Source organism: Elephantulus edwardii, unplaced genomic scaffold, assembly GCF_000299155.1.
Source record: "Elephantulus edwardii isolate Elephantulus edwardi_28Jun2011 unplaced genomic scaffold, EleEdw1.0 scaffold00431, whole genome shotgun sequence".
Lineage (NCBI taxonomy): Eukaryota > Metazoa > Chordata > Mammalia > Macroscelidea > Macroscelididae > Elephantulus > Elephantulus edwardii.
The window spans coordinates 139,797-166,576 of NW_006400181.1; the positions used below are offsets into that span (position 1 = coordinate 139,797).

General features: G+C 38.3%; 1 protein-coding gene and 1 pseudogene across 1 annotated transcript; both read left to right on the forward strand.

The window, feature by feature from the left end:
- The first annotated feature begins 13,889 nt into the window (after positions 1-13,889).
- LOC102864598 (olfactory receptor 4S2-like) lies at positions 13,890-14,840 on the forward strand. The gene has a single exon (XM_006902596.1). The coding sequence runs from the start codon at positions 13,890-13,892 to the stop codon at positions 14,838-14,840; it is 951 nt and encodes a 316-aa protein (XP_006902658.1).
- An 8,997-nt stretch (positions 14,841-23,837) lies between these two features.
- Positions 23,838-24,797, forward strand: LOC102865001 (annotated as a pseudogene).
- Positions 24,798-26,780: the final 1,983 nt, after the last annotated feature.

A 26,780-nucleotide genomic window follows, 5' to 3' on the forward strand; every position in this document is an offset into this window, starting at 1 on the left:
CTATTTGAGTTTTATTGTCTATACAAAGGCATTTGACTGTGTGGATCATAACAAATTATGGCTAACATTGAGAAGAGTGGGAATCCCAGAACACTTAATTGTGCTCATGTGGAATCTATGCCTAAATGAAGAAGCTGCTGTCCTAACAGTGCAAGAGAACACTGTATGGTTTAAAACCACGAAGGGTGTTCACCAGGGTTGTATCTTTCCCCCATACCTATTCAATCTGTATATTGAGCAAATAATTCACAAACGTGGACACTATGAAGAAGCACGTGGTATCAGGATTGGAGGAAGGCTTAATAACATCCTGAGTTATGCGGATGACAAAACTTTGCTTACTGAAAGTGAGAAGATATGAAATACTTTGCAGAAGATCAAGTACTTAGTATCAAGGACAAGCATTTAGTATGGATTATATTTTAATATAAAGAAAACAAAGGGCCTCACCACAAGACCAACAGTTGACATTATGATAGATCAAGAAAGGAGTGAAGCTGTTAATGATTTCATCTGGCTTGGACCAATGATCAATACCCTTAGTACCAACAAATCAGGAGATGTAATACATTGGGCAAGGCCGCAGTCAGGAACCTCCCCAAAATGCTGAAGAACAATGATATCGGTTTGAAGACTAATGTGTGTCTGATGCTCTTCTTAATTTCTCCCTATGCATCAGAGCTCCGGGCAATGAATGACAAGAAGAATTGATGCCATGGAGGTGTGGTGTTGCAAAAGATATCCCATGGACTACCAAAAGAACTAACAGATATGCTGTAGCAAAAGTGCAACCAGAGTGCTCTTTGGGGGAAAAGAGGGTGAAGATTTGTCTTTCATAATTTGGACATATAGCTAGCTGAGGTTATTCATTGAAAAGGGACATCATGCATGGAAAAACGGAGGGTCAGAAAAGGAAAGGAAGACCTCCAAAAAGATGAACTGACTCTAACCTCAATAATGGGCTTTAGTGGATCAGAGATGATGAGGATGGCACAGGATAAGACAGGGTTCAGGTTGCTTGTTTATAGGGTTACTAAGAGTGGGACTTGACTCAACAGCATCTAACAGCAAGAAGGGAATAATCAAGGACGCAAAATGGCCTCAGAAGATTATGATTGAGAAATTTTAAGAAAGCAAAGCATTTGTTATAGATTAGAAAAATCACATCAACATATTTTTTCTAACACAACAATATATTTACTTATATTTCCATGATAGTAAGAGTTGTCCCATGGATATTTCTGGGAAACTTTATCCCATCTGCCTTATAACTCTTGCCACTTCAGACGTTCATAAGTTCTCCCAATTCAAAGAGCATTTAAAAGAAAGATGAGTCCCTAGAGGGCACAAAACCTTTAGTTCTTAGATGTTATAAATCTAAGACCACATAATACTTCGGAAAAATACTAGATGGAAACCATAACTTCAGAAATACAGAGGTCTATATGGAGGATGTGTCATGGAAAAAATAGTTTTACCCATTATTATTTTTGTTTAATTAAAAATTATGTAACTTTATCATAATATTTTTTTACTTTCCCTCCTTTATAGTGGAATAAAATATTATCAATAATAATAAAATAAATTGTTTCTGTCCTGTGCCATCCTCACACTTCCTGATACACAGCAGTCACCTTGTCAGTCCACCTGGTTGAGGGTCTTCCTCTCCCCCACCGACCCACCATCCTTCCCAGCATCATATCCTACAAGGAATAGCACCTCCTAGCAACATGTCCAAAGTATGTGAGGCGAAGCCTCATCATTCTTGCCTCCAAAGAGCACTCCAGCTGCATCATCTCCAAGACGTGTCTGTTCATTCTCTTGGCTGCCCATGAGATGTTCAATGTTCTTCTCCAATGCCACAGCTCAAAGGCATCAATTCTTTTTCTATCATCCTTATTCATTGTCCAGGTCTCGGATGCATAGCTAGTAATGTGAAAGATTATGACCTGAATCAGATACACCTTAGTCTTCAAACTGACATCATTACTCCTCGATAATTTGGAAAGGTCCTCAATCGCAGATTTTCCCAGTGCAATGCATCTCTAGTTCCTGATTTCTGGTCCCAAGCAAGATGAAGCTGTTGACAGTTTCAATCTCCTCTCCATCCATCATGGTGCTGCTTACTGGTCCAGTGGCAAGAATCTTTGTTGTCCTGACATTGAGATGCAATCCATATTGAAGGCTGCATTCCCTGATCTTCTGCAACAAATGCTTCAAGTCCTCCTCACTTTCAGCAAGCAAGTTTGTGTCATCTGCATAATGCAGGTTATTGATGAGTCTCCCTCCAATCCTGATGCCACATTCCCCTTCATAGAGTCCAGCTTCTCAGATTATTTGCTCAGCATACAGATTGAATAGGTATGGGGAGAGAATACAGCCCTGGCACACCCATTTCCAGACCATGCAGTGTTACCCTGTTATTTTCACACAACAGCCTTGAGGTCCAGGTCCAGATTCCACTTGAGCACAATCAAGTGCTCTGGGATTCCCATTCTTCTCAAAGCCAGCCACAACTTGTCATGATCCATACAGTCAAATGCTTTTTCATAGGCAATAAAGCACAAATAGACATTTTGTGTGTGTGTGTGTGTGTGTGTGTGTGTGTGTGTGTGTGTGTGTGTGTGTGTGTTGTTACTTACTTTTAGCCAGGATCCACCTGACAAAAGCAATGATATTCCTGGTGCCACACCCTCTTCTAAATCCTGCTTGAACTTCTGGCAGTTCCTTACTTATGTACTACCATTCCAGCCATTTTTTAAATGATCTTCAGCAGGATTTTGCCTGCATGTGATATAAATTACATTGTTCACTAGTTTTCACATTCATTTGGACCACCTTTCTTGGGAATAAGTACAAATAAGAACCCCTTCCAATCCATTGACCAGAAAGACAATCATGCTCCAAATTTCCTGGCATAGACTGGTGAGCACATCCAAGGCTGCATCTGTTAATTGAAACAAGTCAATTGGTACCCCATCGATTCTTGGGGGCTTATTTTTTGCCAATGCCTTCAAAGTAATGCAAGAAAAATTAAACAAAACACTAGCCTTGGAAACTACCGGTGAGATTATTTTTTTTCTTCTATCAGTTACTCATTTAGAAGTTTATATATTTAGAAGTTATGTGTAAAATGACCATTAAATAAGTGTATCTATTTTGAGCATCTTTAACATGTTTTCCAGATACTGTTCTCAGAAGGGAAGAAGTAAAATCCTGAAAGGTATATCTAATTATGACTGTCAGCGAAGCCTTGCTTTTTAACTACCATTTCTTCTTTGTTTTTAACTTTTGTATTCTAGTTATTAAGCATCAACATTGCTTCTTGAAAGACTTTTTTATCCATTTCCTACATTAAAAGTTGGTAGAAACCTTAGATTTATTCATCTTTGACTTTAGTGGTTGGTGTATATGTTTGCATAAGAAGTGTATTAACGTGTTTTCCCTTTAGGTGTATGGATAATATCATTTAGGCCAAAGGTTTTACTTCAGAATTAATCTATAAATGTTCTTCTTTGACTATAAATACAACACAATTCCTCTTCAGCAGTGGTGTCACTCTCAGCATAATATCTAATATGATTCAAAATGGTTAGTGCTAGTCCATTTCAGCTCATTGGTGCATAGAATGTCAAATTTTATGCATTCCATTTCATTTTTTTTAAATCTCCATATTCCTAGATGCATACTTTCTACATTCCACATTCCAATTATTAATGGATATTTGAAGCTCTTTCTCATCCTTAGTGCCTCCCAACTTGAGGGGCTCATCTCCTAGCACTGAATCCAGCAATGTTCTTCTGTTATCCATTGAGTTTTCAAAAGCTTGTTATTTCAGAAGAGAATGGCCAGTCCAACTTCTTAGTCTGCATTAATCTGAAAGCTCCATTGAAATGTGTCCCTAATGGGTAACTCACCTTGAATTTGAAATACTTGTCGTATGTTGTTGTTGTTGTTGTATGCCGTAGAGTCTCTTGCAACTCATAGCGACCCTGCCTAAACTCTGCTCTGTCCTGTGCCAATTGCACTGCCTCCGACACCCCCATCCCAATTACCCCAGTCACTGAATCAATCCACCTTATAGAGGGTCTTCCCCTCCTGCGCTTTCCCTCCACCATCCCAAGCATGACGTCCCTCTCCAAGACCGGTACCTCCTTACAACATGTCCAAAGTATGTTAGATGGAGCCTCAAAATCCTTGCCTCCAAGGAGCCATCTGGTTTAACACTTTCCAGGATGAATCTGTTTGTTTTCCTAGGAGTCCATGGTACCCTCAATACTCTTCTCCAGCACCACAGTTCAAAGGTATCAATTCTCCTTCTATCCTCCTTAGTCAGGGAGAGAAGCAGGACAGCTAGAGGGACCTTAGAATCTTCCGCCCGCTTCTCAGGTAACCTTGAAGGCCCCAAGACCTTGTGGGATCTGCGGACCTTGGGCCAAGAAAAAAAACCACACCCTATCTACACACCAGTTCTACAGGACACATCACCTTCGCTTGGGAAACATTACCACTAAACATAAGAGATACTGGCCACAGCATAAGAAACTATCAGCAGCTTACATGTTTGGAATCACAGAAGCCAAGGAAGCTTCAGATATAAGCTATCAGATCAAGGGCTGGACAATGGGAGATAGATGTTGAAGGGAGTGGGTAGAAGTGGAGGGGTATCCTAGTGGATGGTGGATCTGGGAAATAAGTGGGTAAAGATACGTTGTGCAAAAGGCAGGGATAACACTGATACTAATGGTTAACTCCACAATAAGGGATATATCATTCACTTTTTCTATAAAATGCTGGTCTGTCTGATACTCTCTAAATCTGAACATTCAGATTAAAACAGACTAGGAAGAAGGATTGGCCATCCACTTTTGAAACAGCAGGCCTCTGAAAACCCTATGTACTTATAGTATAGTTTCCAATATTACAATAATCGGTAAAACTTTGTCTCATGTACCTTGGGTACAGTATCAGGATGGGTCAGTTCTTGGAAAAAGACAATGAGCTGGGTGAAGAAGAGGGTCAGGAAAAGAGAGGATGAACCTCAAGGAGGTGAATTGATTCAGTGATTGCATCAATGGGTTTGAGCACGGCAGCAATGGTGAGGATATTTCAGGAGAGGGCAAGGTTGCAGTCATCAATGGTACCTAACAATAGAACCAATTCTGACTAAGATACAGTGAAATGACTGTGAGTTACAACAAGCTAACCAAGGTCACAGTACCATTTAGATTTAACTACTCAGCATGTGTTATCTATAAACTGAAACATCAACTCAGTTACACATAACAAGGGCACCATAATGTAGAAGTCAAATGGATAGTGCTTTTCTTTTTGATGCTGTTATTATGCTTTGTCATGTACTGATTATCTAGAGATGAAAGAATGAACCACAAACATCCATGTATATTTATCCTGTATCCTGCCACTTTACCAAGTTGGTCTACTAAGAGTAAGAGGGAGGGTTTTTTTGTTTTGTTTTGTTTTGTTTTGTTTTGTTGTTGTTGTTCTTCTTCTTCTTGTTGAGTCCTGGGGATTTCTTGTGAACACTATCACATAGTCTGCTTATAGCGACAGTTTTACCAACTCTTTGCTAATTTGGATGCCTCTTATTCTCTTATTTTACTGCCTTAGTAAATACTTCCAATATAATAATGAAGAGGAGTGGTGACAGTGGGCATCCTTGTTTGATCCCTGTTTGCGAAAGGAATACCCTTAGTCTTTCTCCATTGAGAATGATGCTACATCTTGATTTTGTGCACTAACTTTTCACTGTGTTGAGGAAATTCCCTTCTATTCCTATTTTGCTGTATGTTTTAAATTGGAAAATATATTGGATTTTGTCAGAGGCCTTTTCTGCATCAATTGACAGAATGTGCTTCTTGTTCTTTGTTTTGTTAATATAATTATTTTCTTTCTTATGTTTATTGTTTTTCATTTTTTGAATCATCCTTGCATACCTGTTACAGATACCACTTGTCCATGGAAAATAATTTTTTGTTCCTATTCCAAAGAAGGGTGACCCAACAGAGTGTGGGAACTACAGAACGATATCATTGATTTCACATGCAAGCAAGATTCTACTGAAGATTACCCAAAAACGGCTGGAACAGCACATCAGCAGAGAACTGCCAGAAGTCCAGGCTGAGTTTTGAAGGAGTCGTGCTGTTAGGGATCTTGAAGCTGGTGTCTGTGTTTCATTGATTATGCAAAGGCATTTGACTGTGTGGATCATAACAAACTGTGGCTGACTCTGAGAAGAATGGGAATCCCAGAATATTTAATTGTGCTAATGCGAAACCTATACTTGGACCAAGAGACAGTAGTCAGAACAGAGCAGGGTAACACTGCGTGGTTCAAAATTGGGAAGGGTGTACACCAGGGATGCATCCTGTCTCCATAACTTTTCAACATGTATGCAGAGAAGATTATCCGGGAGGCTGGCCTCTATGAGGAGAAGTGTGGTGTCAGGATTGGTGGAAGATCTATTAACAATCTGCATTATACAGATGACACAACCCCGCTTGCTGAAACTGAGGAGGACATGAAATGCTTGCTGCGAAGGGTCAAGGACTGCAGTCTTCAGTATGGACTGAGGCTCAATGTCAAGAAGACAAATATTCTTACCACTGGACCAATTGGTAGCATCAGGATGGATGGCGAAGAGATTGAGATTGTTCACAGCTTCAGTTTGCTCGGCTCCACAGTCAACACTCTTGGCACCAACAGCCAGGAAATCAAAAAACTTATTGCGATGGCAAAGTCTACTGTTAGGGACCTCTCTAAAGTACTCAAGAGCAACGATGTGTCCCTGGAGACTAAGGTGCATCTGATACAGGCCATGGTCTTTGTAATCACTTGTTATGCATCAGAGTTTGACAATGACTAGGGAGGATAGAAGAAGAATTGATGCCTTTGAGCTGCGGTGCTGGAGAAGAGTATTGAATGTACCATGGACTGCCAAGAAAACAAACAGATTCATCCTGGAGAGGGTTAAACCAGGTTACTTCTTGGAGGCAAGAATTCTGGGGCTTCATCTGACATACTTTGGACATGTTGTAAGGAGGGACAGGTCCTTAGAGAGGGCCATCATGCTTGGGAGGATGGAGGGACAGCGCAGGAGGGGAAGGCCCTCTATGAGGTGGATTGATTCAGTGACTGGGGTAATCAGGATGGGTGTGTCAGAGGCAGTGCGATTGGCCCAGAATAGAGCAGGGTTTAGGGCTGTTGTACATAGGGTCGCTATGAGTCACAAACTACTCGACAGCACATAACAGCAACAACATTGAATTTTACTGGCCAGGATTTTGTTAAGGAATTTTGCATCTATGCTCATGAGGGATGTTAGTGTGTGATTTTCTTTATTTGTAATACCTTTGGTTTTGATATTAGTGTTATGCTTGCTTCATAGAATGGCTCTGGGAGTGTTCCTTCTTTTTTTAATTTTTAAAAATTAAGTATAATTGGTGATACATCTTCTCTGAATGTTTCAGCAGTGAAAACATCTGGGCCAAGACTTATTTTAGAGGGGAGTCTTTTTATGACCTGCTCTAGTTCTTCGTTAGTGATGGCTCTGCTTAATTGTAAGACATCTGTCTGTGTCAATCTGGGTTGAGTGTCAGTTTTAAGGAATATGTCCGTTTCTTCAAAGTTTTCCAGTTTGTCAGAAGAAAGCAAGTAATTGCAAAGACAGAAGCAAAAGAAAAGAACAAGATGGAAGTCAGTAGATATTCTCAATATTGTACTAGAGAGCTGAGGAGTCAAAGCAAAGGAAAAGAATCAGGAAGTTAAGGAATTAAGTAGAATATTTCAAAGGGAAGCTCAGTTAGACAAGACAAATTATGATAATGAAATGTGCAAAAAGCTGGAGTTGGAAACCCGAATGGGCTGAAAACACTCAACATTTCTTAAACTGAAGAAATTAAAGAACAAATTCAAGCCTCAAGTTTGAATACTTAATCATGCTATGGGAAGAATATTGAATGGATCCAGAAGATGGAAGAAGTAGACAGAGTCATTGAACTGAAAGAAACTGGCTGACTGTGAAGATATTCGTGAAACGACATATGATCAAGGGGTAATTGTGACGAAGGAGAAAATTCAACGGGTAAAATAAAACAGAGAAACAAAAGCAAACAAGGCTGCAGGAGTTGATGGAATACCAATTGACATATTTCAATCGACAGATGCTGCTCTGGACACGCTTAGCAAGTTGTGCCAGTAAATCTGGCGGATGACTACCTGGCAAACTGACCGGAAAAGATCCATATTTGTTCCTATTCCAAAAAAGGATGACTCATCAGAGTGTGGATATTAAGGAATAATTTCATTTATATCACACACAAGCAAAATCCTGATGAAGATTATAAAAAACACACACACACACACACACACACAAAACCCAACGACTGCAACAGTACATTTGACAGAAAACTACCAGATACACAGACCAGATTCAGAAGAGGCTACGGCACAAGAAATGTTATCAACAAAGTCGGGTCATCTTGGCTGAAAGCAAAAAGTACCAAAGGAATGCATTTCTGTGGTTCACTGACTCTGTAAAGGCATTTGACTATGTGGATCACAACAAATTGCAGTTAACCTTGAGAGGAATGGGGATTCGACAACATTTGATTGTGCTCATGCGAAACCTATACTTGGACCAGGAAACAGTGGTTAAAACAGAGGAAAAGGGCCTCATAGATGTGTTCTATCTCCATAGCTTTTCAGTCTCTATAAAGAACAGATTATTTGGGAAACTGGGCTTTGTGAAGAGGAACACGGCATCAGGATTGGAGGAAGGCTCATCAACAATCATTGTTATACAGCTGTCACACCCTTACTCACAGAGACTGAGGGGGACCTGAAGTGTTTGCTGCAGAAAGTCAACATCAAGAAGACAAAGATTCTCACCACTGTGCCAACTGGCAACACCGTGACAGATGGAGAAGAAGCTGAGGTTCTTCCCAATGTCAGATTGCTCGGGTTCCCAGTCAGCACTCGAGGCACCAGCATTCAAGATCTCAAAACCCTTTTTGCTCTGGGGAAAGCTGCTGTCAGAGACCTATCTAAAATACTAGAGAGCAATGATGTCAGTCTAGATACTAAGGTGAGCTTGATCCAGGACATGGTCTCAGTTACTTGCTATGCATCAGGGAGCTGAACAAGACTAAGGATGACAGAAGATACTTTTTAGTCCATGGTCATGATGCTGAAGAAGAGTACTGAATATATCACTCACTTCCAAGGGAACAAATAAGCTTATTCTGGAAATAGTGAAACCAGGCTGCTCCTGGGAGGCAAGAATATTGAAACTCCATCTCACGTACTTTAGGGGTGTGTCCAAGAGAAGGTCATCCTGCTTGGAAAGGTGGAGTGACAGTGTGAGAGGGGAGGACCCCAAATGAGATGGATTGACACAGTAACTGGAGTAATGGGGATTGATGTGTTGGGGCCAGTGAGACTGGCTGTGGATAGGGCCAGTTTCAGACTATTGTACATGGGGTCATTATGAGTCACAGGCAATTTGATGGCACATAACAACAATAATAATAGCTTTTTCTAATATTCTAATATTATTGATTTAATTTCATCTTCTCCTGTTATGATGTCACCTCTGTAATTTCTGAGTTATTTGTGTCTTCTCTTTCTTTTCATTTGTTAGTGGTTTCTCTATTTTATTAAGCCTTTCGAAGAACTGACTCCTGGTCTCATTGATGGTTTCAATTGTTTTTCCATTTTCTTTTAAAAATTATTATTATTTATTTTTACATGTTTTTCATTTTCTTGATGTTACACTAGTTTACATACAGACTTCATATACCTTGCCCCTCACATCAGATCCCAACATCCAAACCCACTCCCGTCCACCCATTAAACTGTACCTCATTGATTTTAGCACTTGTTCTAATAATTTCCTTTCTTCTAGAGGCTGTAACATTAGATTGCTGTTCTTTTTTAATATGATGAAAGTGTTGCATGTGGTCATTAAGTTTCCTTCTTTCTTCCATTTTTATGTGCTTACCTATTGCTATGAACTGCCCCCTGAAGACTGCTTTAGCTGTATCCCAGAGGTCTTGGCATGTTGTATTTTCATTATCCTTTGTTTCTTGAAGAACTTTTTTAATACATTTTTTTGTATTGTTTTCCCTATAACCCAATCATGTTCTGTTGTGTTATTGTTGTGTACCGTGAAGTCAGAACCAACCAATAGCTGACCCTCCAACGAGTCTTCAGAGGCAGTTAACCACATGGGCTATGTAGCTTACCTGTGGGTGATTTTGTAAGCTTTACCCCTTTGTCATTAATTTCTAGTTTAAGGTCATTGTAGCCTGAGGCAATACTTTGTACTATTAATTGGCATGGTGGGGTTTTTATTTATTTTTTTTTTAAGCTTGCCTTGTGTCCTAATATGTGGTTAACTCTGGAGTATGTACCATGTGTCCTAGAGAAGAAGTAAATTGGGTTTTTGTTAGGTACAGTACCCTGAATACATCTACAAGATCAATATACAAAAATCACTGGGATCCACTTACAATAACAAAGGAGACACAGAAAAAGAAACTAAGAAAGCAATGCCACTTAAAATAGTCAACCACAAACTGAGATACTTAGAAGTAAAATTAATAGAGACACAAAGGTCTTTATAAAGAAAGCAACAAAACATTACTACAAGAAACAATGAGAGATCTAAATAAATGGAAAAAATGTTCTCTGTTTATGGATAGATAGTCTCAATATAATGAAAATTACAGTCATACCCAAACCAATATACCTATTCAATACAATCCTGATACAGATACCAAGTTCATTTTTTCAAAAAAGATACAAAAGGCAATTGTCAAGTTTATTTGGCAAAGAAAGAGACCTCGAATAAGCAAAGCACCTCTAAAGCCAAGAATGAAGTGGAAGGCATAGCACTCCCTGCTCTTAAACCTATTACATAGCTATAACAAAACCAGCATGGTACCAGCATGATATTGATACACTGACAGAGACAAAGACCAATGAAACAGAATTGAGAATCCAGAAATTAACCCATATACCTACAGTCATTTGGTGTTTGACAAGAACACAAAGCCTACCAAATGGAAAAACAACAATAATGTTAACAAACGGTGCTAGCAAAACTAGATTTCTACCTGCAGAAGACTAAAGGAGGGCTCACATCTTGTACTATACACAAAATCAACTTAAGATGAGTAACAGACCTCGGAGTAAAGTCCCTAACCATAAAGATAGTAAGACACAAAATGGCACCAAGCTTAGAAGGACTAGCCTAATGGGATAAAGAGGTTGGCAAATACGTAAAGAAATGCACAACTAGGAGAGGATAAAATCAAAGAATGGGACCTCCTAAGACTGTGCACATAAAAACTTTTTCCAATAGAGTGGAAAATAACCCTACTGATTGGGAAAAGACATTTGGCAGTACCATCTCAGACAAGGGTCTAATAAGCAAAGTTTACAGAATCTTACAAAGCCTTCTGGGAAGCAGGAGTGGCATCCACTTCCTAAACAGCATGACTCCAGAAACTCTATGAACTTTGATAAATATCAATAGTTGTAGAGGGGTTTCAGGCCTTTTGTTCATAGGGTCGCTATGAGTCGCATTCAACTTGAAGGCAATCTACAACAACAACAGAACCTCCACACAAAAAAAGGCTGACAATCCAAATACAAAATGGGCAAAAGACATAGTCTTTTCACAGAGGTAGATATTTGGATAGCAAATGGACACATGAAAAAGTGCTCAAAATAACTGGCTATAAGAGAGATGCACATCAAAACCACAATGAGCTACCATCTTATACCTGTAGCAGTGGAAAATTTTAATAGGACAGCAAGTAATAAATGTTGGAGATGTGGAGAGATTGGAAATCATAATACACTGTTGGGTGGACTGTAAAATAGTACAACCACTCTGGAAGGCAGTTTGACTTTTCCTCAAAAACCTGTACATAGAAATTCCATATTTCCTAGCTATTCCACTGCTATGAATATACTCCAAGGAAAATAGAAGAGACACAAATGGATATTCGTACCAATGTTCATAGCAGTGTTATTTATAAAAGCAAGAATATCGAAAAGGTTACAAATGAATGGATTGAGAAATTGTGGTACATCCACACAATGGAATACTATATAGCACTAAGGAACAATACTTTTGAAAAATACTATATAACATGGGAGAGGCAGGAGAGCATTATGCTGAGTGAAATAACTCAGTCTCAAAAGGACAAATACTGCAGAAGACCATAATTCTCAAAATAGAAAGACAACTAGTACGATGTGTACCAAAGTCCTAAGGGAGAAAGTGATGAAGGAGGGGGGCTGGGGGAGAGGAGTTGGGGAAATATCGATATTTCAGAGTTTGGTTGACAGAGGGCATGAAGAAATTAGGAAAGTTACAGTAGAGATGTGAAAGGGTAGAGTAATGATGGACATGGATAAATGGTGAATAATTTTATAAAACACAATGGGTTGGAATGATAATGTGAAACACAGTGTGAAAGAAAGAATGCATGGAAAAACAATGTATAAATTAAACACAATGCATAGGACTTTTGTATGCAAACCGATATAAAATTTAAAAGGAACACATGCATGTTAAAAAGAAAATCAGTTTAAGTCACTCAGTGCCTACTACTTCACCTCACTAGTGAAAATGGACAGAAATGTCCATATTCAGAAGAAAAATTAAAGGCCAATGTTTTCCTTTATCTATTACTATACTTTTGAACAAAGTGCAAGTATTATTATGCTCTTAAATACAGACCAACCAGTTACCCTATAGTCAATTCCAATTTATACTGACCCTTTGTATCAGACGATTACGGTAATGCATAAGATTTTGTGTTACCTTATTTGCTTTAATTTTATTTCTTTTGTTTAGAACAAATAAATTATATGCCAACTCAATAATTTCTACATTGTTCCATTCAGAGACATTGATTTCATTCTTCAAGTTGAATTGTGCATCCATTCTCAATCTGCCTTTTCTTAATTCTTCCCCAGTTATCACAAATTCACTGTTTGCTGAAGTTCTTAGCTAATCTTTTAAGATGCTTCTGTAAATTTGATTTCAGAGTTCTAAAAGAAGCTTAATGTTTAGGGTAGACATGTTTTACTAGTTGAGAGTTGTCATACTTTGGACTTGTTTCTAGGAGAGGGTATTCTCCGAATAGATAGTTGATGCTTGAGAAGGTGGAGATGTGAAAGAGAAGACTCTCAAACACATGGGTTGACACGGTGACTGCAGCGATGGACTCGAGTGTGTCAGCGATTGTGAGATTGACACAGGATAGGACAGTGTTCAGATCAATTGTTCATTAGATTGTTGTGAGTCATACTCAACTCAACAGCACCTAACAAGAATAGAAATAAAAACATTGTTTTGAAACCAGATTTTGTAGGGTTTTCCTCCAAGACACTTGTAAGTGGATTTGAATCTCTAATGTTGCAGCTATCCACTGAGCAGGTAAACTGTTTGAACATTCAGGAACGCCAAGCAATTGGACAATCTTAGAAACTGTCCAAAATTAAGGATAGTATTTACACAGAATATAAATTCACGAGATGCTCTAAAGCAAACAAATTTAAAAATAGTTTTTAAAAGCAGGAAGAAAAATCCAACTAGTATACTAAAGGATGATTTATGGGATTAGATATATATCTGTAGAATTTGATTCCTTAGAGAATAATAAATATACTACTTCTTGTTGAAAGGTAAGGGGTTCTAATCATGCCAAACAAAAAATTAGTACTCATTCTCCATTTTCAATTACTTGAAATATCCATTTCTTCTTCATTAAAATTAATATCTTTGATGTTTTTTTCTTTTCTTTTCAGAATACTTATGTCTTAGGAGTTTCATCTACTGGATCAACCCCATGGAAAAAATAAACAATGTAACTGTGTTCATTTTCTGGGGTCTTTCTCAGAACCCATTGGTAGCAAAAGTTTGTTTCATGGTTTTCTCTTTCTTTTACACAATTACTCTTCTGGGAAACCTCCTCATTATAATGACAGTGTGTACTAGCAACCTTTTAAAATGCCCTATGTATTTCTTTCTCAATAATTTATCTTGTGTGGACATTTGCTTCTCCTCAATTACAGCTCCCAAGATGATTGTTGACCTACTAGCCAAAAAGAAAACTATCTCCTACGTGGGCTGTATGTTGCAACTCTTTGGGGTGCATTTCTTTGGTTGTGTTGAGGTTTTCACCCTTGTCTTAATGGCCTATGATCGCTATGTGGCCATTTGTAAACCCCTACACTATATGACTATTATGGACTGGGACAGACGTAATAAATTATTATTTGGGATCTGGGTAGCCGGCTTCATACACTCCATTTTGCAGTTGACTTCGGTGATCCAGCTACCCTTTTGTGGACCCAACGTGATTGATCACTACTTTTGTGATGTTCACCCCCTGCTGAAACTAGCCTGCACAGACACATATATTATTGGCATTGTTGATACATCGAACAGTGGGGTCATTTCTTTGGGGAGCTTTGTGATCTTGATAATATCTTACACTGTCATCCTGGTGTCCCTGAGAAAGCAGTCTGCAGAAGGCAGGCGCAAAGCTCTCTCCACCTGTGGCTCCCACATTGCCGTGGTCATCATCTTCTTTGGTCCCTGTACTTTCATGTACATGCGCCCTGACACTACCTTTTCTGGGGATAAGATGGTAGCTTTATTTTACACTATTATAGCTCCTATGTTAAACCCTCTCATATACACACTGAGAAATTCAGAAGTAAAGAACGCAATTAAAATATTGTGCTGTAAGAAGATTTTTAAAAGAGGTCAATCACAAATAGTATCATTAAAGTAATGATACTGTAAACTGGATGATTTTTTTTTCTGTCTTGACTGATATATAAAATTAAGACAATAATACCAATTTTGTATGGTTTTTGTGGTGGAATAAAAACTCTAGCTCATTTTACAGAAGTATATGTGAATTTTCATTATTATATGACATTTGTTCCATTAATTCTTAGATAATTTATGAAAATATCTAGGTAAGTAGGGTCTTATTAAGTTCAGAATATCATTATTATTTTACTCAGCATAATTTTGTCTCTCTCATTATTTCCTATACTAAAGAATTTATATCAATTTTGTATCATGAACTGGAAAGTGTGCACAGTAAGGGCTCATTATGCCTATGTTGTATGAAGAAAAAAGGAAAAGAAAATTAGCAAAGATCCGTGCTAAAATACACTGACATATTCAACCCGTTGCTGTCAGGGAGCACGGGTGGCTTAGCGGTAAGGACTTGCGCTGCAGACCAGAGGGTATGAGGTTTGAATTAACCAGCTGCTCCTCAGGAGAAAGATGGGCTGACTCCTCCCATCCTAATTACTGCTTCTGAAATTCTGCTGGAGAGTCACCTATTGATGGTATATAGAACAGTAGTGCTATCTAGATGTAGTTGACTCAAAGGTGCTCTCACCCCCAGAGGGTTTTCAGAAGGTTGTAACCTGCATGGAAATAGTCCATATTTTTTTCTGTGGAGTTTTCTTGGGTCAAATTCCTACCAACACGTAGGCCATTCTGTTGGGTTAACAGCAAAACTCCCTAAAGACAATGCCTCCAGAGTTCTCTCATTCTGATATAAGTTGTCCTCTCCAAGCAGACTTCTGTGGAAAATAAACCTAGAAAACCTGGAATGAGAGAGGAAACGTGAAAAATGTAAAAGAAGATAAATCACAAGCATAAAATAATGCCCTCATCATCTGAGTTTGAAAACATTTTTTTTCCCTTATGGGATGTATTTTCTTTGTCCAAATAATAAGTCTATTGAATAAGTTTATCGCATATTTTAACAGTCCGTTTCTATGCTGTAACTGACTCTAACCTATACCTGCAATCTGCTGTCTGCAGTCTCTATTTATGTAAAAAAAGATAAACTGAAGAAAACAGAAAGTCAAGTCATTTTAATACAGTAAATACAATTTTTTATTAACACGTTGCTACACACTTTTTAAATTGCCGACTGTGTGTAGAAACACATTTGCCATCATTTGCAGCAACTTAATTACCGATATCCTGGTAACATGATCTAATATCAGCAGAGTGCTAACAAAAATGTTTATCATTCAAATCCTTCAACTGGTCCAGAGATGAAAGAAAGATCAGCAGTCTCCTCTTGCAAAGATTGTCCACCATAGATATTTTTAGTTTTTTGGTGGGAGGGGATTAAGAATAGTCAGAACTGGCTTACTGGAAGGTATTTGTTTCATTGGTTATTTGTTTTGGGTCTTCTGGTGGAAGTTCTCTTTGAATAGGTATTTCTCTTTTTGCCCAAGTTTTTGATCTTTGGCCAATGCTCAAGGTTAACACCATGTAGTCACTCATTAAGAACTGTTTCTAAGAATGCCTACTTTTATCGTAAAACTTTCTCTGACTTAATATCAGATTATGTCACACTTTCGTTCCAGCTCCTCATACTGTATTTCTTCCTATGTTTGCTTAGTCTTACCTTATTTTAACCTATAAAATAATAATTTTATTTGCCTAATTCTGTAGATTATTTTTATGTGTCATCGAGTTGACTTCAACTCATAGAGACCCTCTCGACAAGAGCCCTACACCCTGTTTATCCCGAATTAATTTCATTGTCTCTGACACACCTACTGCCATTAGCCCAGTCACTGAGTCAATTAATCTCATGCAAGGTCTTCTTTCTTTCATTGTCCCTCCACTCTTCCAAGCATGATGTCCCTCTCCTAGGACAGGTCCCTCCTTGCAACATTCCCAAAGTATGTAAGACAGAGCTTCAAAGTCCTTGCTTCCAAGGAGCAGCTTGGTTTCACCCTCTCCAGTATGAAACTGTTTGTTTCGTCTCTTCTCCAGCATCACAGTTCAAAGGCACTGATTCTCCTTCTATCATTCTAGTTGTTGTTTAGCTTTCTGATGTATAGCAAGTAATTGAAAAGACTGTGGCCTGGATCAGGCTCACATTAGTCTCTAGATTGACATTGTTGCTCTTCAGCACTCTGGAGAGGTCCTTGACAGCATATTTTCCCAATGCAACTCATCTTTTGATTTCCTGGCCACTGGTACCAAGAGTATTGATTGTGGAGCCAAGCAAGCTGAAGCTGTTAACAGTATCAATCTCTTCATCGTCTATCATGATGCTGGCAATTGGCCCAATGGTGAGAATCTTTGCTCTCTTGTAATTGAATTTCAATCCATATTTGGGGTTGCAGTCCTTGACCTTCTACATGAGATGCCTCAGGTCATCTTCAGTTTCAGCAAGCAAGTTGTATCATGTGCATAGCATAGGTTGTTGATGAGTCTTCCTCCAATCCTATTGTCACATTCCTCCTCATAGAGCCCAGGCCCCTGGATGATCTGTTCTATGTAGACATCAAAAAGGTATTAAATAGGCTGCATCCCTGGTATAAACTTTTCCCAAGGTTGAACTATACAGTGTTTCTTGCTCTGTTCTGAACACTGCTTCTTGGTCCAAGTATAGGATCCGCATAAGCACAATTAAGTGTTCTGGGATTCTCATTCTTTTCAGAATCAGCCATAGTTTATTGTAATCCACACCAAACACCCTTGTGTAATCAATGAAACACAGATAGACATTCAACTGGTACTCTCTGCTTTCAGTATGATCCATTTAACAATGGCTATAATGTCCATAGTGCCACAGCCTCATCTAAAACCAGCCTGCACATTTTGTTCTCTGTTGATGTCTGTTCCAGTCTTTTTTGGATGATTTTCAGCTGGATCTTGCTTGCGGGTGATATTAATGATATTGTTGAATAATTTCCACACTCTTGGATCATCTCTTTTTGGACTGGGAATATACATGGATCTCTTCCAGTCGCCTGGTTAGATGATTGTCCTCCAGATTCCTTGGCACAACCTGGTGAGCATTTACAGGGCAGCATTTGTGTGTTGAAATATGTCGATTGGTATACCATCAATTCCTGGAGCCTTGTTTTTTGTCAATCCTTTCAGAGCAGCTTGAACTTATTCCTTCATCACCACAGGCTCTTGATCAGATGTTGTTTCATGAAATTCTTCTTTGTTAATCAAACGAAAGTCCTGGAGACCTTCTGTATAACTTTCGTCCTTTCTCCAGGTTCATAGGGTTTCCAGAGGCAAGTTACTGTGGAAGTAGATGCCACTCCTGCTTCCAAACTTGTTTCAGTCGGGGAGCTCCATCAAACACTGTCCGCCATGGGTAACCATTCTCGCATTTGACTCATCAGTGTCACAGTGTTCGGCTTCACAGCAACCATGAGTTACCTCTGTACAGCAAGTGGGTATTCCAGGGTTATACAACCTAGAAGAAAGTTTTACCAAAAACAATTAAAGGCAGGCCTGAGGGCCATGGAGCAGAGTCATCTCTCTATGAATAGTCAAAGAAAATTCATTTGGCCCTAAATTTAGCAGAGTTTGTGTTTATATGGGGTTTCCTCAATAAAAATTTTATTTTATGTTTGTTTATGTACCCAGTTCACTTACATTGTTTATCACACTGGATTGTTCCCATTCCCTTTACCCACCCCTCCCTCTACACACCAACCTGTGTGACCCTATGATTACCCCCTTGCCCCACTTCACCCTTCTGCTTTTCCCCTCCCCTCCTTGAATCCTCATACACATTTTACTATTTTTCTATTTCTTCAAAAATCACCTTAAACAGTATTTCTGCTTATGCGACTGAGTTAATTTAGCATAATACACTCCAGTCCCTCCCAAGTTATGTAGTGATTTTCAAAATCATCGCTCCTACATGCTGCATGGTATTCCATTGTGTGAATGTACCATAATTTCTGAATCCATTTGATTGTAGTTGGACATTTAAGTGGCTTCTATGTTCTTGAGATGGTGAATAATGGTGCTATAAACATTAGGGTACAAATATCCATTTGTGCCTCAGTTCTCATTTTCTCGGGGTATATTGTAAGCAGTGAAATAACTGGGTCGTATGGAATTTTAAACTATTTTTTAATAAGTGAAAGGACATCAGGGGAAAGCTCAGTCCCTGCTGCAGTTCTAACTGTGGAGGAAGACTTTGGGGAGAGACTTTCCCAGAGGTCATTAACAATTTGCATCTTTCTCTCTAACCAGCCTTTATAAGAAACAGGGGAAAGTATCTGTTACAAAAGACCTTGTGAGGGGATAGATTTCATGAAGTCAGAGACACCAAGACCCTTGAAGATGTCTCTCAACCTTTGGTGTTTGTAGGAGCAGACTCGCTCGCACTCATTATTAACCAGTTAGGCACTTGCTAAAGCTCTCTCCTTTTATATTTTTCTTTCTTCAATTTTCTCAAGAACAGAGAGAAGCAAAGTGAAACAAGCCTTCAAAAATATTGGTGAGCTTTTTTTCCCTTCCTCAAACTAATTTCTATGTAGAAAGCTGACGTAAAAATGATAATTCAAACCCTGTTTTAGGCATATATTTGCAAAGCATTCTTTTCAGAATCAAATCATTAAAATGATGACAATTTAGTGTATCAAATAATACATATTATCTATAGTTATATGAACATAAACAAGAAATGGTTTATTAAAAGCTTTATCATCTCAAAGAAAAGTGAAGGATTATATTTTAAATACACAGAAAGGGGAGAAAGGAATACTCTGAGATCAATTTTTGTCCAAGGGCAAGGTTTATTTTCTTTAAGACCTTATGGCACAGGTAAAGGATGCATAATTCAAACCTGTATGTACATATCCAGGTTTTTTCTTAAAAAGATTCAGGTTATATAATTCATAATTGTTAAAAACTTTCATTTGGCATCCTTAATTCAGGGTCACTCAGGGATAAATATAATTATTATTGTTTAAACAGAAGGAGAAATCCAAAGGATATCCAACATATAAAAGGAGAAGAAGAAAGTTGACCACAAATTCTGAATTCTGTTCTTATTGTTCATTTTAACATATTCTTCTATTGCACAAAGAAAAGCATACCTTTCTTGACTTCTCCAACAGCTTAAGTGACCCACCAGAATACCTGAAATTTCACCTCTGAAGACTCATCACGTGAATTCAATACTGTCTTCTGCCTAAACTCTTGTTTTTTCTTTCCATAATGCCTTCCAGAAATATTCTTTTAATCTACATTAACTACCCTTGTGGCATTGTCCACAGGGAGTCCAAGTGTCCAAACAAGGGGGGGGATGGTATGGGCGGTCTCTTACATTGCAATTACAGCCTCAGAAATGAAAGGTCAGCTGTGAGTAGGTCAATGCAGACAGAAAGAAAGAGGAGAGAGAGAGTTAATATGTTGTTATGGAGTCGGAATTGATTTCTGATTGACCTGTAGTAGGTTTAAAAAGTCTGTAAATTTCAAAGAATGGCATTGCCCCTCTCCCTGTCCCATGAAGAGAAAATTGACAAAAATGCCAAGGTCAAAAAAGTCCAAGGAATCCTCCAACATAGAATTTGAAGATAAAAAAGTATTTGAAACTTGGCTTTACCTACCATCAAATTGAACATGTCTCACTTCTCTGATGAATTTATCTCATTGATTTAGCTTATTTTACATTTTTACCAGAGTTTTGCTATTATTCCAAGCCAAGAGATTACTTTCAAGTCATAGTAGAAATAACATCTAGACTTGGATAATAAAATAGAATTTTCTCAACTCACAAAACAAGGGAAAAGAAATTTCATGAAGTGAACTTATTTAGCCATAGTTGCAGTATCATTTGGTCTGAACTCACTTATATGTGGTATCGCTATGAGTTGAAAAACCTGTCAACAATGATACCATTATCAAAGAATCAGGTTGGTGTCGTTTTGTTCCTCTTTCAAGTACACCACACCATGTCCTGCCTTTAAAGATCTTGTGGTCAAGTAGGAGACTAAAAACACATACACGTACAGATCCAAGTTTTATATTAGAGAATCTGCTGAGATCACCCACTATCTACTACTTGAACTCACTGGTAAAAGTGATCCATAGGCATGTCCATATTCAGAAGGGAAATTGTAGGCTGACATTTTCATTCCTGTATCAAATGGGGTGAATTTCTCTAGATACACAGATGTTACTATGTCACCAAACAGAGACCAATCAGTTGTCATGGAGTCAATACTAATTTACAAAGAGACCATCACAGACATAAATTTTGTTTTACTTACATTTTCTTTCTTTTTTGTTGTTGAAAATATACAAATCCAACCTATTATAAGTCAACTGTTTCTGTTTATTCAGTCACATTGACTTCATTATCTGAATTACACAATTATCACTCTGTCTTTTCTGACTTGTCCCCATTAACAAAAACTCACTATTACCCAAGGTTCCATCATTGTGTTTCAGTTTCTATTGTAACTTTGATCCTCAAGTCCTTTTTGTTTGTTTGTTTTGTTGTTATTCTTGTGAAAGTTTACAGCATATATTGGGTATTTTCTCCAGTCTTTCACTGAGATTTTGTTCCACACCATCAATTACATTACGATGCCTGACCATCCATTAATATGACAATGTCTTTTGCTTCCTTCATATTACTACTTATTAGTTGTATAGACCCTTCTCCCCTCAGTAGGAACCATCTTAGAATTATTATGACTGTAAACCTCTCTCTACTTTTTTCCTAAACAGAGTCCTAAACAATATTTATCCTTATGTTGATAACTTATTTAAAGACACCTACTTTGATTTTCTTCTTCAGCTGAACTTTGCTTATCTTGAACCGTATTTCTTTCCATCCAAAGTTGGTAATTACTTCTTCCACCACTTTGAAGAAGGAAGCAGAATCTGAATTGAAATTGCATTGAACTTGTATATTGCTTTAGGGAGGATTTTCCTTTTTAAAATCATTGAGCATGACATGTTCTTTTATTTATGTACAACACATTTGTTTGTTTGTTGTAGAAGTGTTTGTAATTTTCTTTATGTAGTTTTTTGTGGTTTTGGGTAATTTATTACTAAGTATTTTGTCTTGTGGATGGCTTTTATGATTGATATTGTTTTCCTATTTAATTTTCATATTTCTCTTTGCTACCATAGAAGAATCCACCAAATTTTTGTTTATTGAGCTTATATCCTACAACTGAGTTGAACCACTCAATTAGGGGTGGTCATTTTCTTCCTGAATCTTTGGGATTTTATGCATATGCTATCAAGATGGCATAGTTGTTAAAATCGTATCAGGCTTAAAGCAAGTATTTTTTACTAATTAAAGTTTTTCAATGGTTCCATTTTTGAAAGTACATTATTGGGCCTTTCATCTAAGATAATTCTGGGTGGACTTAAATCTGCAAAGTTTCAGTTAGCAGCTTGACATTTTAACCCTTTTTGCCAATAAAGATCTTCTAAGGATGTTAAGAGTTTATATCACTCCATTATTTCAAACACAGAAGTCACAGTGCTTATACAGAATGGGAACTAAACAAACATTAAGAGCAATTAAATTAATTAATGTTGAAGAAAATATGTGCATGTGTATATGTACACACATTCTTTCTCTCTCCTTGTCCTTGAGCCAGTTCCTACCCAGCCAAAAAATTAACAGGGTTTTCAAGGCTACAAATAGCACGAGAAGGCACTGTTAATTTCTTTCCTGTGGAGCAGCTGGTGGATTCAAACCACCAGACTTCAGGTTGTTGTTGTTGGGTGCCATCAAGTCAAGTACCGCTCACAGTGGTCATATGAACAACTGATCTGAACGCTCTCTGTCCTGTGCCATCTGCACAACCTCGGACACATTCAAATCCATTACCCCAGTCACTGGGCCTTGACCCACCTGGTCAAGGGTTTTTCTCTTTCACCACCCCTGCACCTTCTCAAGCATGATGTCCCTCTTCAAAAAATAACCTCTTCTAACAAGATACGCAAAGTATCTAAAATGAAGCTTTGCCCCCCAGGAGCATTCTGGCTGTACTTTCTCCAGGACATATCTGCTTTTTCTTTGACAGTCCATGGGTTCTTCAGTACTCTCCTCCAACACCACAGCTGACAGGCATCAGTTCTTCTTCTGTCGTCCTTATTCATCATCCAACTCTCAGATGCATTGCAAGTGATTGAAAAGATCATAGCCTGAATCAGGCATGCCTTAGTCCTCAACCTGACATCATTACTCCTCAATGATTTAGAGATATTGCTTATTACAGAATTTCCCAGTACAATAAGTCTCCTGATCCCCTAACTGCCAGTACCAAGTGTATTGATTGTATACCCAAGTAAGATGAAGTTTTACAGTCTTAATTCTGTGTTCATTATGAGGATGTCTATTGGTCCAGTGGTGAAGATTTTTTGTACTCTTGACATTTAGATGGAATTAAAATTAAAGGCTGAAGTGTTTAACCTTCTGCAGCAAATGCTTCAACTCTGCAAGCAAGGTTGCAAGCATAATAAAGTTTATTGATGAGTCTTCCTCCAATCCTGTTGCCACATTTTTCTTCAAGCTTTTCTAACAATTTGCTCAGTATATAGATTAAATAGATATGGAGAAAGGATACAACTCTGACACAAACCTTCCTTAACATTGGGTTAGAGGCACAATTATGTACAGTCTAGTCCCACAGAGATACCGCACACACATACACACACAGAGCATTTTTGGCAGGCCAGTTGTGGAATTTGCTTCATCTCTCTTGTCTTTGATTGCACGTCTGAAATTAATTAATGTACTGCTATTCGTGTGTGTGTGTGTGTGAGAGAGAGACAGATGGAGAGACAGAATATTTCCATGTCTCTATGCAGGGCAAATTGAAGTAAGCATTCATTTTCTGTTTTCTACTATGAATATGTATTTTCTTCTTCTATAGAAATAATGCTATTAATCCTTTTAAACTTTTTTACAGCTAATTTGTCTCTTGGGAATGTGAGCTGCTGGATTAATTCCATGGAAGAAGCAAACAATGTAACTGTGTTCATATTCTGGGGCCTTACTCGTAACCCAAAAGTAGAAGAAGTTTGTTTTGTGGTGTTTTCTTTCTTCTACACAGTCACTCTGCTGGGAAACCTTCTCATCATCCTGACAGTGAGCTTGGGCAAACTCTTCAAGTCTCCTATGTATTTCTTTCTCAATAATTTGTCTTTTGTGGACATTTGTTACTCTTCTCTTACAGCTCCCAAGATGATTGTTGACCTATCAGCCAAGAGTAAAACTATCTCCTATAAGGTGTGCATGGCACAACTCTTTGGGGTGCATTTCTTTGGTTGTATAGAGATCTTCACCCTTGTCTTAATGGCCTATGATAGGTATGTGGCCATCTGTAAACCTCTCCACTATATGACCATCATGGACAAGGATAGATGCAAAACTTTATTGCTGGGCATCTGGGTAATTGGGTTCATACACTCCCTTATGCAGGTAACTTTGGTCAACCAACTACCCTTCTGTGGACCCAATGTAATTGACCACTATTTTTGTGATGTCCACCCTCTGCTGAAACTGGCCTGCACAGACACATATATTATTGGTGTTGTTGTGACTTCCAACAGTGGGGTTATCTCTTTGGGGAGCTTTATGATCTTGTTAGTATCCTATACTGTCATCCTGGTGTCCCTAAGAAAGCAGTCTGCAGAAGGGAGGCGCAAAGCTCTCTCCACCTGTGGCTCACACATTGCCGTAGTCATCATTTTTTTTGGTCCCTGCACTTTCATCTATATGCGTCCTGATACCACTTTTTCTGAAGATAAGATGGTGGCTGTATTTTATACTATTATTGCCCCTATGTTAAATCCTCTGATATATACCCTGAGAAATACAGTAGTAAAAAATGCAATGAAGAAACTGTTGATCCGGAAGGTTACCTGGGAAGAAGCCAAAAGCAAATAGTTTGAGATGATGATACTTTAATCTTGGTCATTTAAGTTTTCCAGTCTTGAATAATGCATTTATATAACGAAGAAAATATATGGACATATTTCAGGTTTTTAGGAGAAATAAAGTGGCACACCAGCTTCCTAAAGAAGTACATAGGATTTATTATTATTATTGCATGCATTCCAGTCTTTCATAATCATAACATTTTGGACTAGAAAGCTGTTAGGAAACAGTGTATCACCAAGATCTAAAAACAACATTGTTTCTTCCTCTCCTTTCTTTCCTGAAATGTGAAACCCTTAAAGTGTGAAATTCCATTCTGCATTTTGAGATATGATTAACATGTGTTAGCAACTAAGCATGATGTGCCATTAAAAATCAGAATAATAAAATCTAGCAACGATCCAGTCAAGAAAATGCAGTATGTGTGGGTAATGCTTTAGAAATATTTGCTTAAAAGAATATAATGACATAATTGAAGGTAGGAAGGAATAAAATTACAGGAAACATCTTAGTGATAAATTCTAGTCAAGAAACCTTTGTCCTGGGTCCTTGAAAAAGATATTTGAAAGATAGCTGAGCATACATTATTCCATTGCACACATTTCACATGAGCCTAGTCCAAGGTCAGCCAGTGTGTTTCTTAGAGGCAAGGATGGTGAAGTGTTCCCTCAGATACTTTGGAAATGTTGTAAGAAGGGTCCGTCTTTGTAAAAGACCTCAAGTTCAGAAAGGAGAAGGGCCAGCAAAAGAGAGGAAGACCCTGAATAAGATGGATTGACACTGACTACAACAATTGGCTTGAGCGTGACAGAGAGTGTAGGGATCGTGCCTGGTAGGGCAAGGTTCAGATCTGTTGATAGGGTAGCCATGAGTTGTAGTTGACTAAATGGAACATAATAGCAACAACAATAACATATCTCAGAAACCCTGAGAAACTGTATGAACTTTGATAAACAACAATAGTTATAGAAAAGCTTCAGGTCTTTTGTTCATCGGATCGCTATGAATCATACTCGACTCAACAGCAATCAACAATAACAACAATGTGTGTGTGTGTGTGTGTGTGTGTGTGTCTGTGTGTGTGTCTGTGTGTGTGTGGTGTTGCTATATGCAGCTGAGTCGAAACCAACCCATAAATGACCTTCAAGTGAGTTTTCTGAGACAGTAAATTGCATAGGAGAAGAGTGTTCACCACTTTCCCAGAGAGCAGTTAGTGGATTCGAATCCCACATGCCTTTGGATTGGTAGTGCAAGTCCTCATCACTAGGCACAAATATCTATCTATCTATCATCTATCTATCTATCTATCTCTACCTCTCTCTCTCTCTTCATCTAGCTATATATATGTAGATATATATCTATCTCTATCTCTCTGTTGTTGTAGTGTGTGTGTGTATGTGTGTATATATAAAATGCATATATTATGTGCCATTGAGTCACTTGTGACTCATTGTGACCCTATGTACAACAGCTCTGAAACCTATTCTATCTTGAGCCCATCGCATTGTCTTTGACACACCTACCGCCATTATCCCTGTCACTGAGCCAATCCATCTCATCCAAGGTCCTCTTCTCTTGAGTTGTCCCTCCAGCCTTCCAAGCATAATGTCCCCCTCCAAGAACTTGTCACTCCTTGCAACATGCCCAAAGTATGCCAGATGGAGCTTCAAATTCCTTGCCTGGTTTCTTTCACTCTCTCCAGGATGAATTTGTTTGTTCTCTTAGCAGTCCATGGTATATTCAATACTCTTCTCAAACACCATAGTTCAAAGGCATCAAGTCATTGTCCAGCTTTCTGATGCAAAGCAAGCAAAAACCATAGCCTGGATCAGGCCCACCTTAGACTCAAGGCTGCCATCATTCAGTGTTCTGGAGAAGTCCTTCACAGCAAATTTTTCCAGTGCAATTCTTCTTTGATTTCCTGGCTGCTGGTACTAAGAGTGTTGATGGCGGAGCCAAGCAAGCTGAAGCTGTTAACAACTTCAGTCTCCTCAACATCTATCATGATGTTGT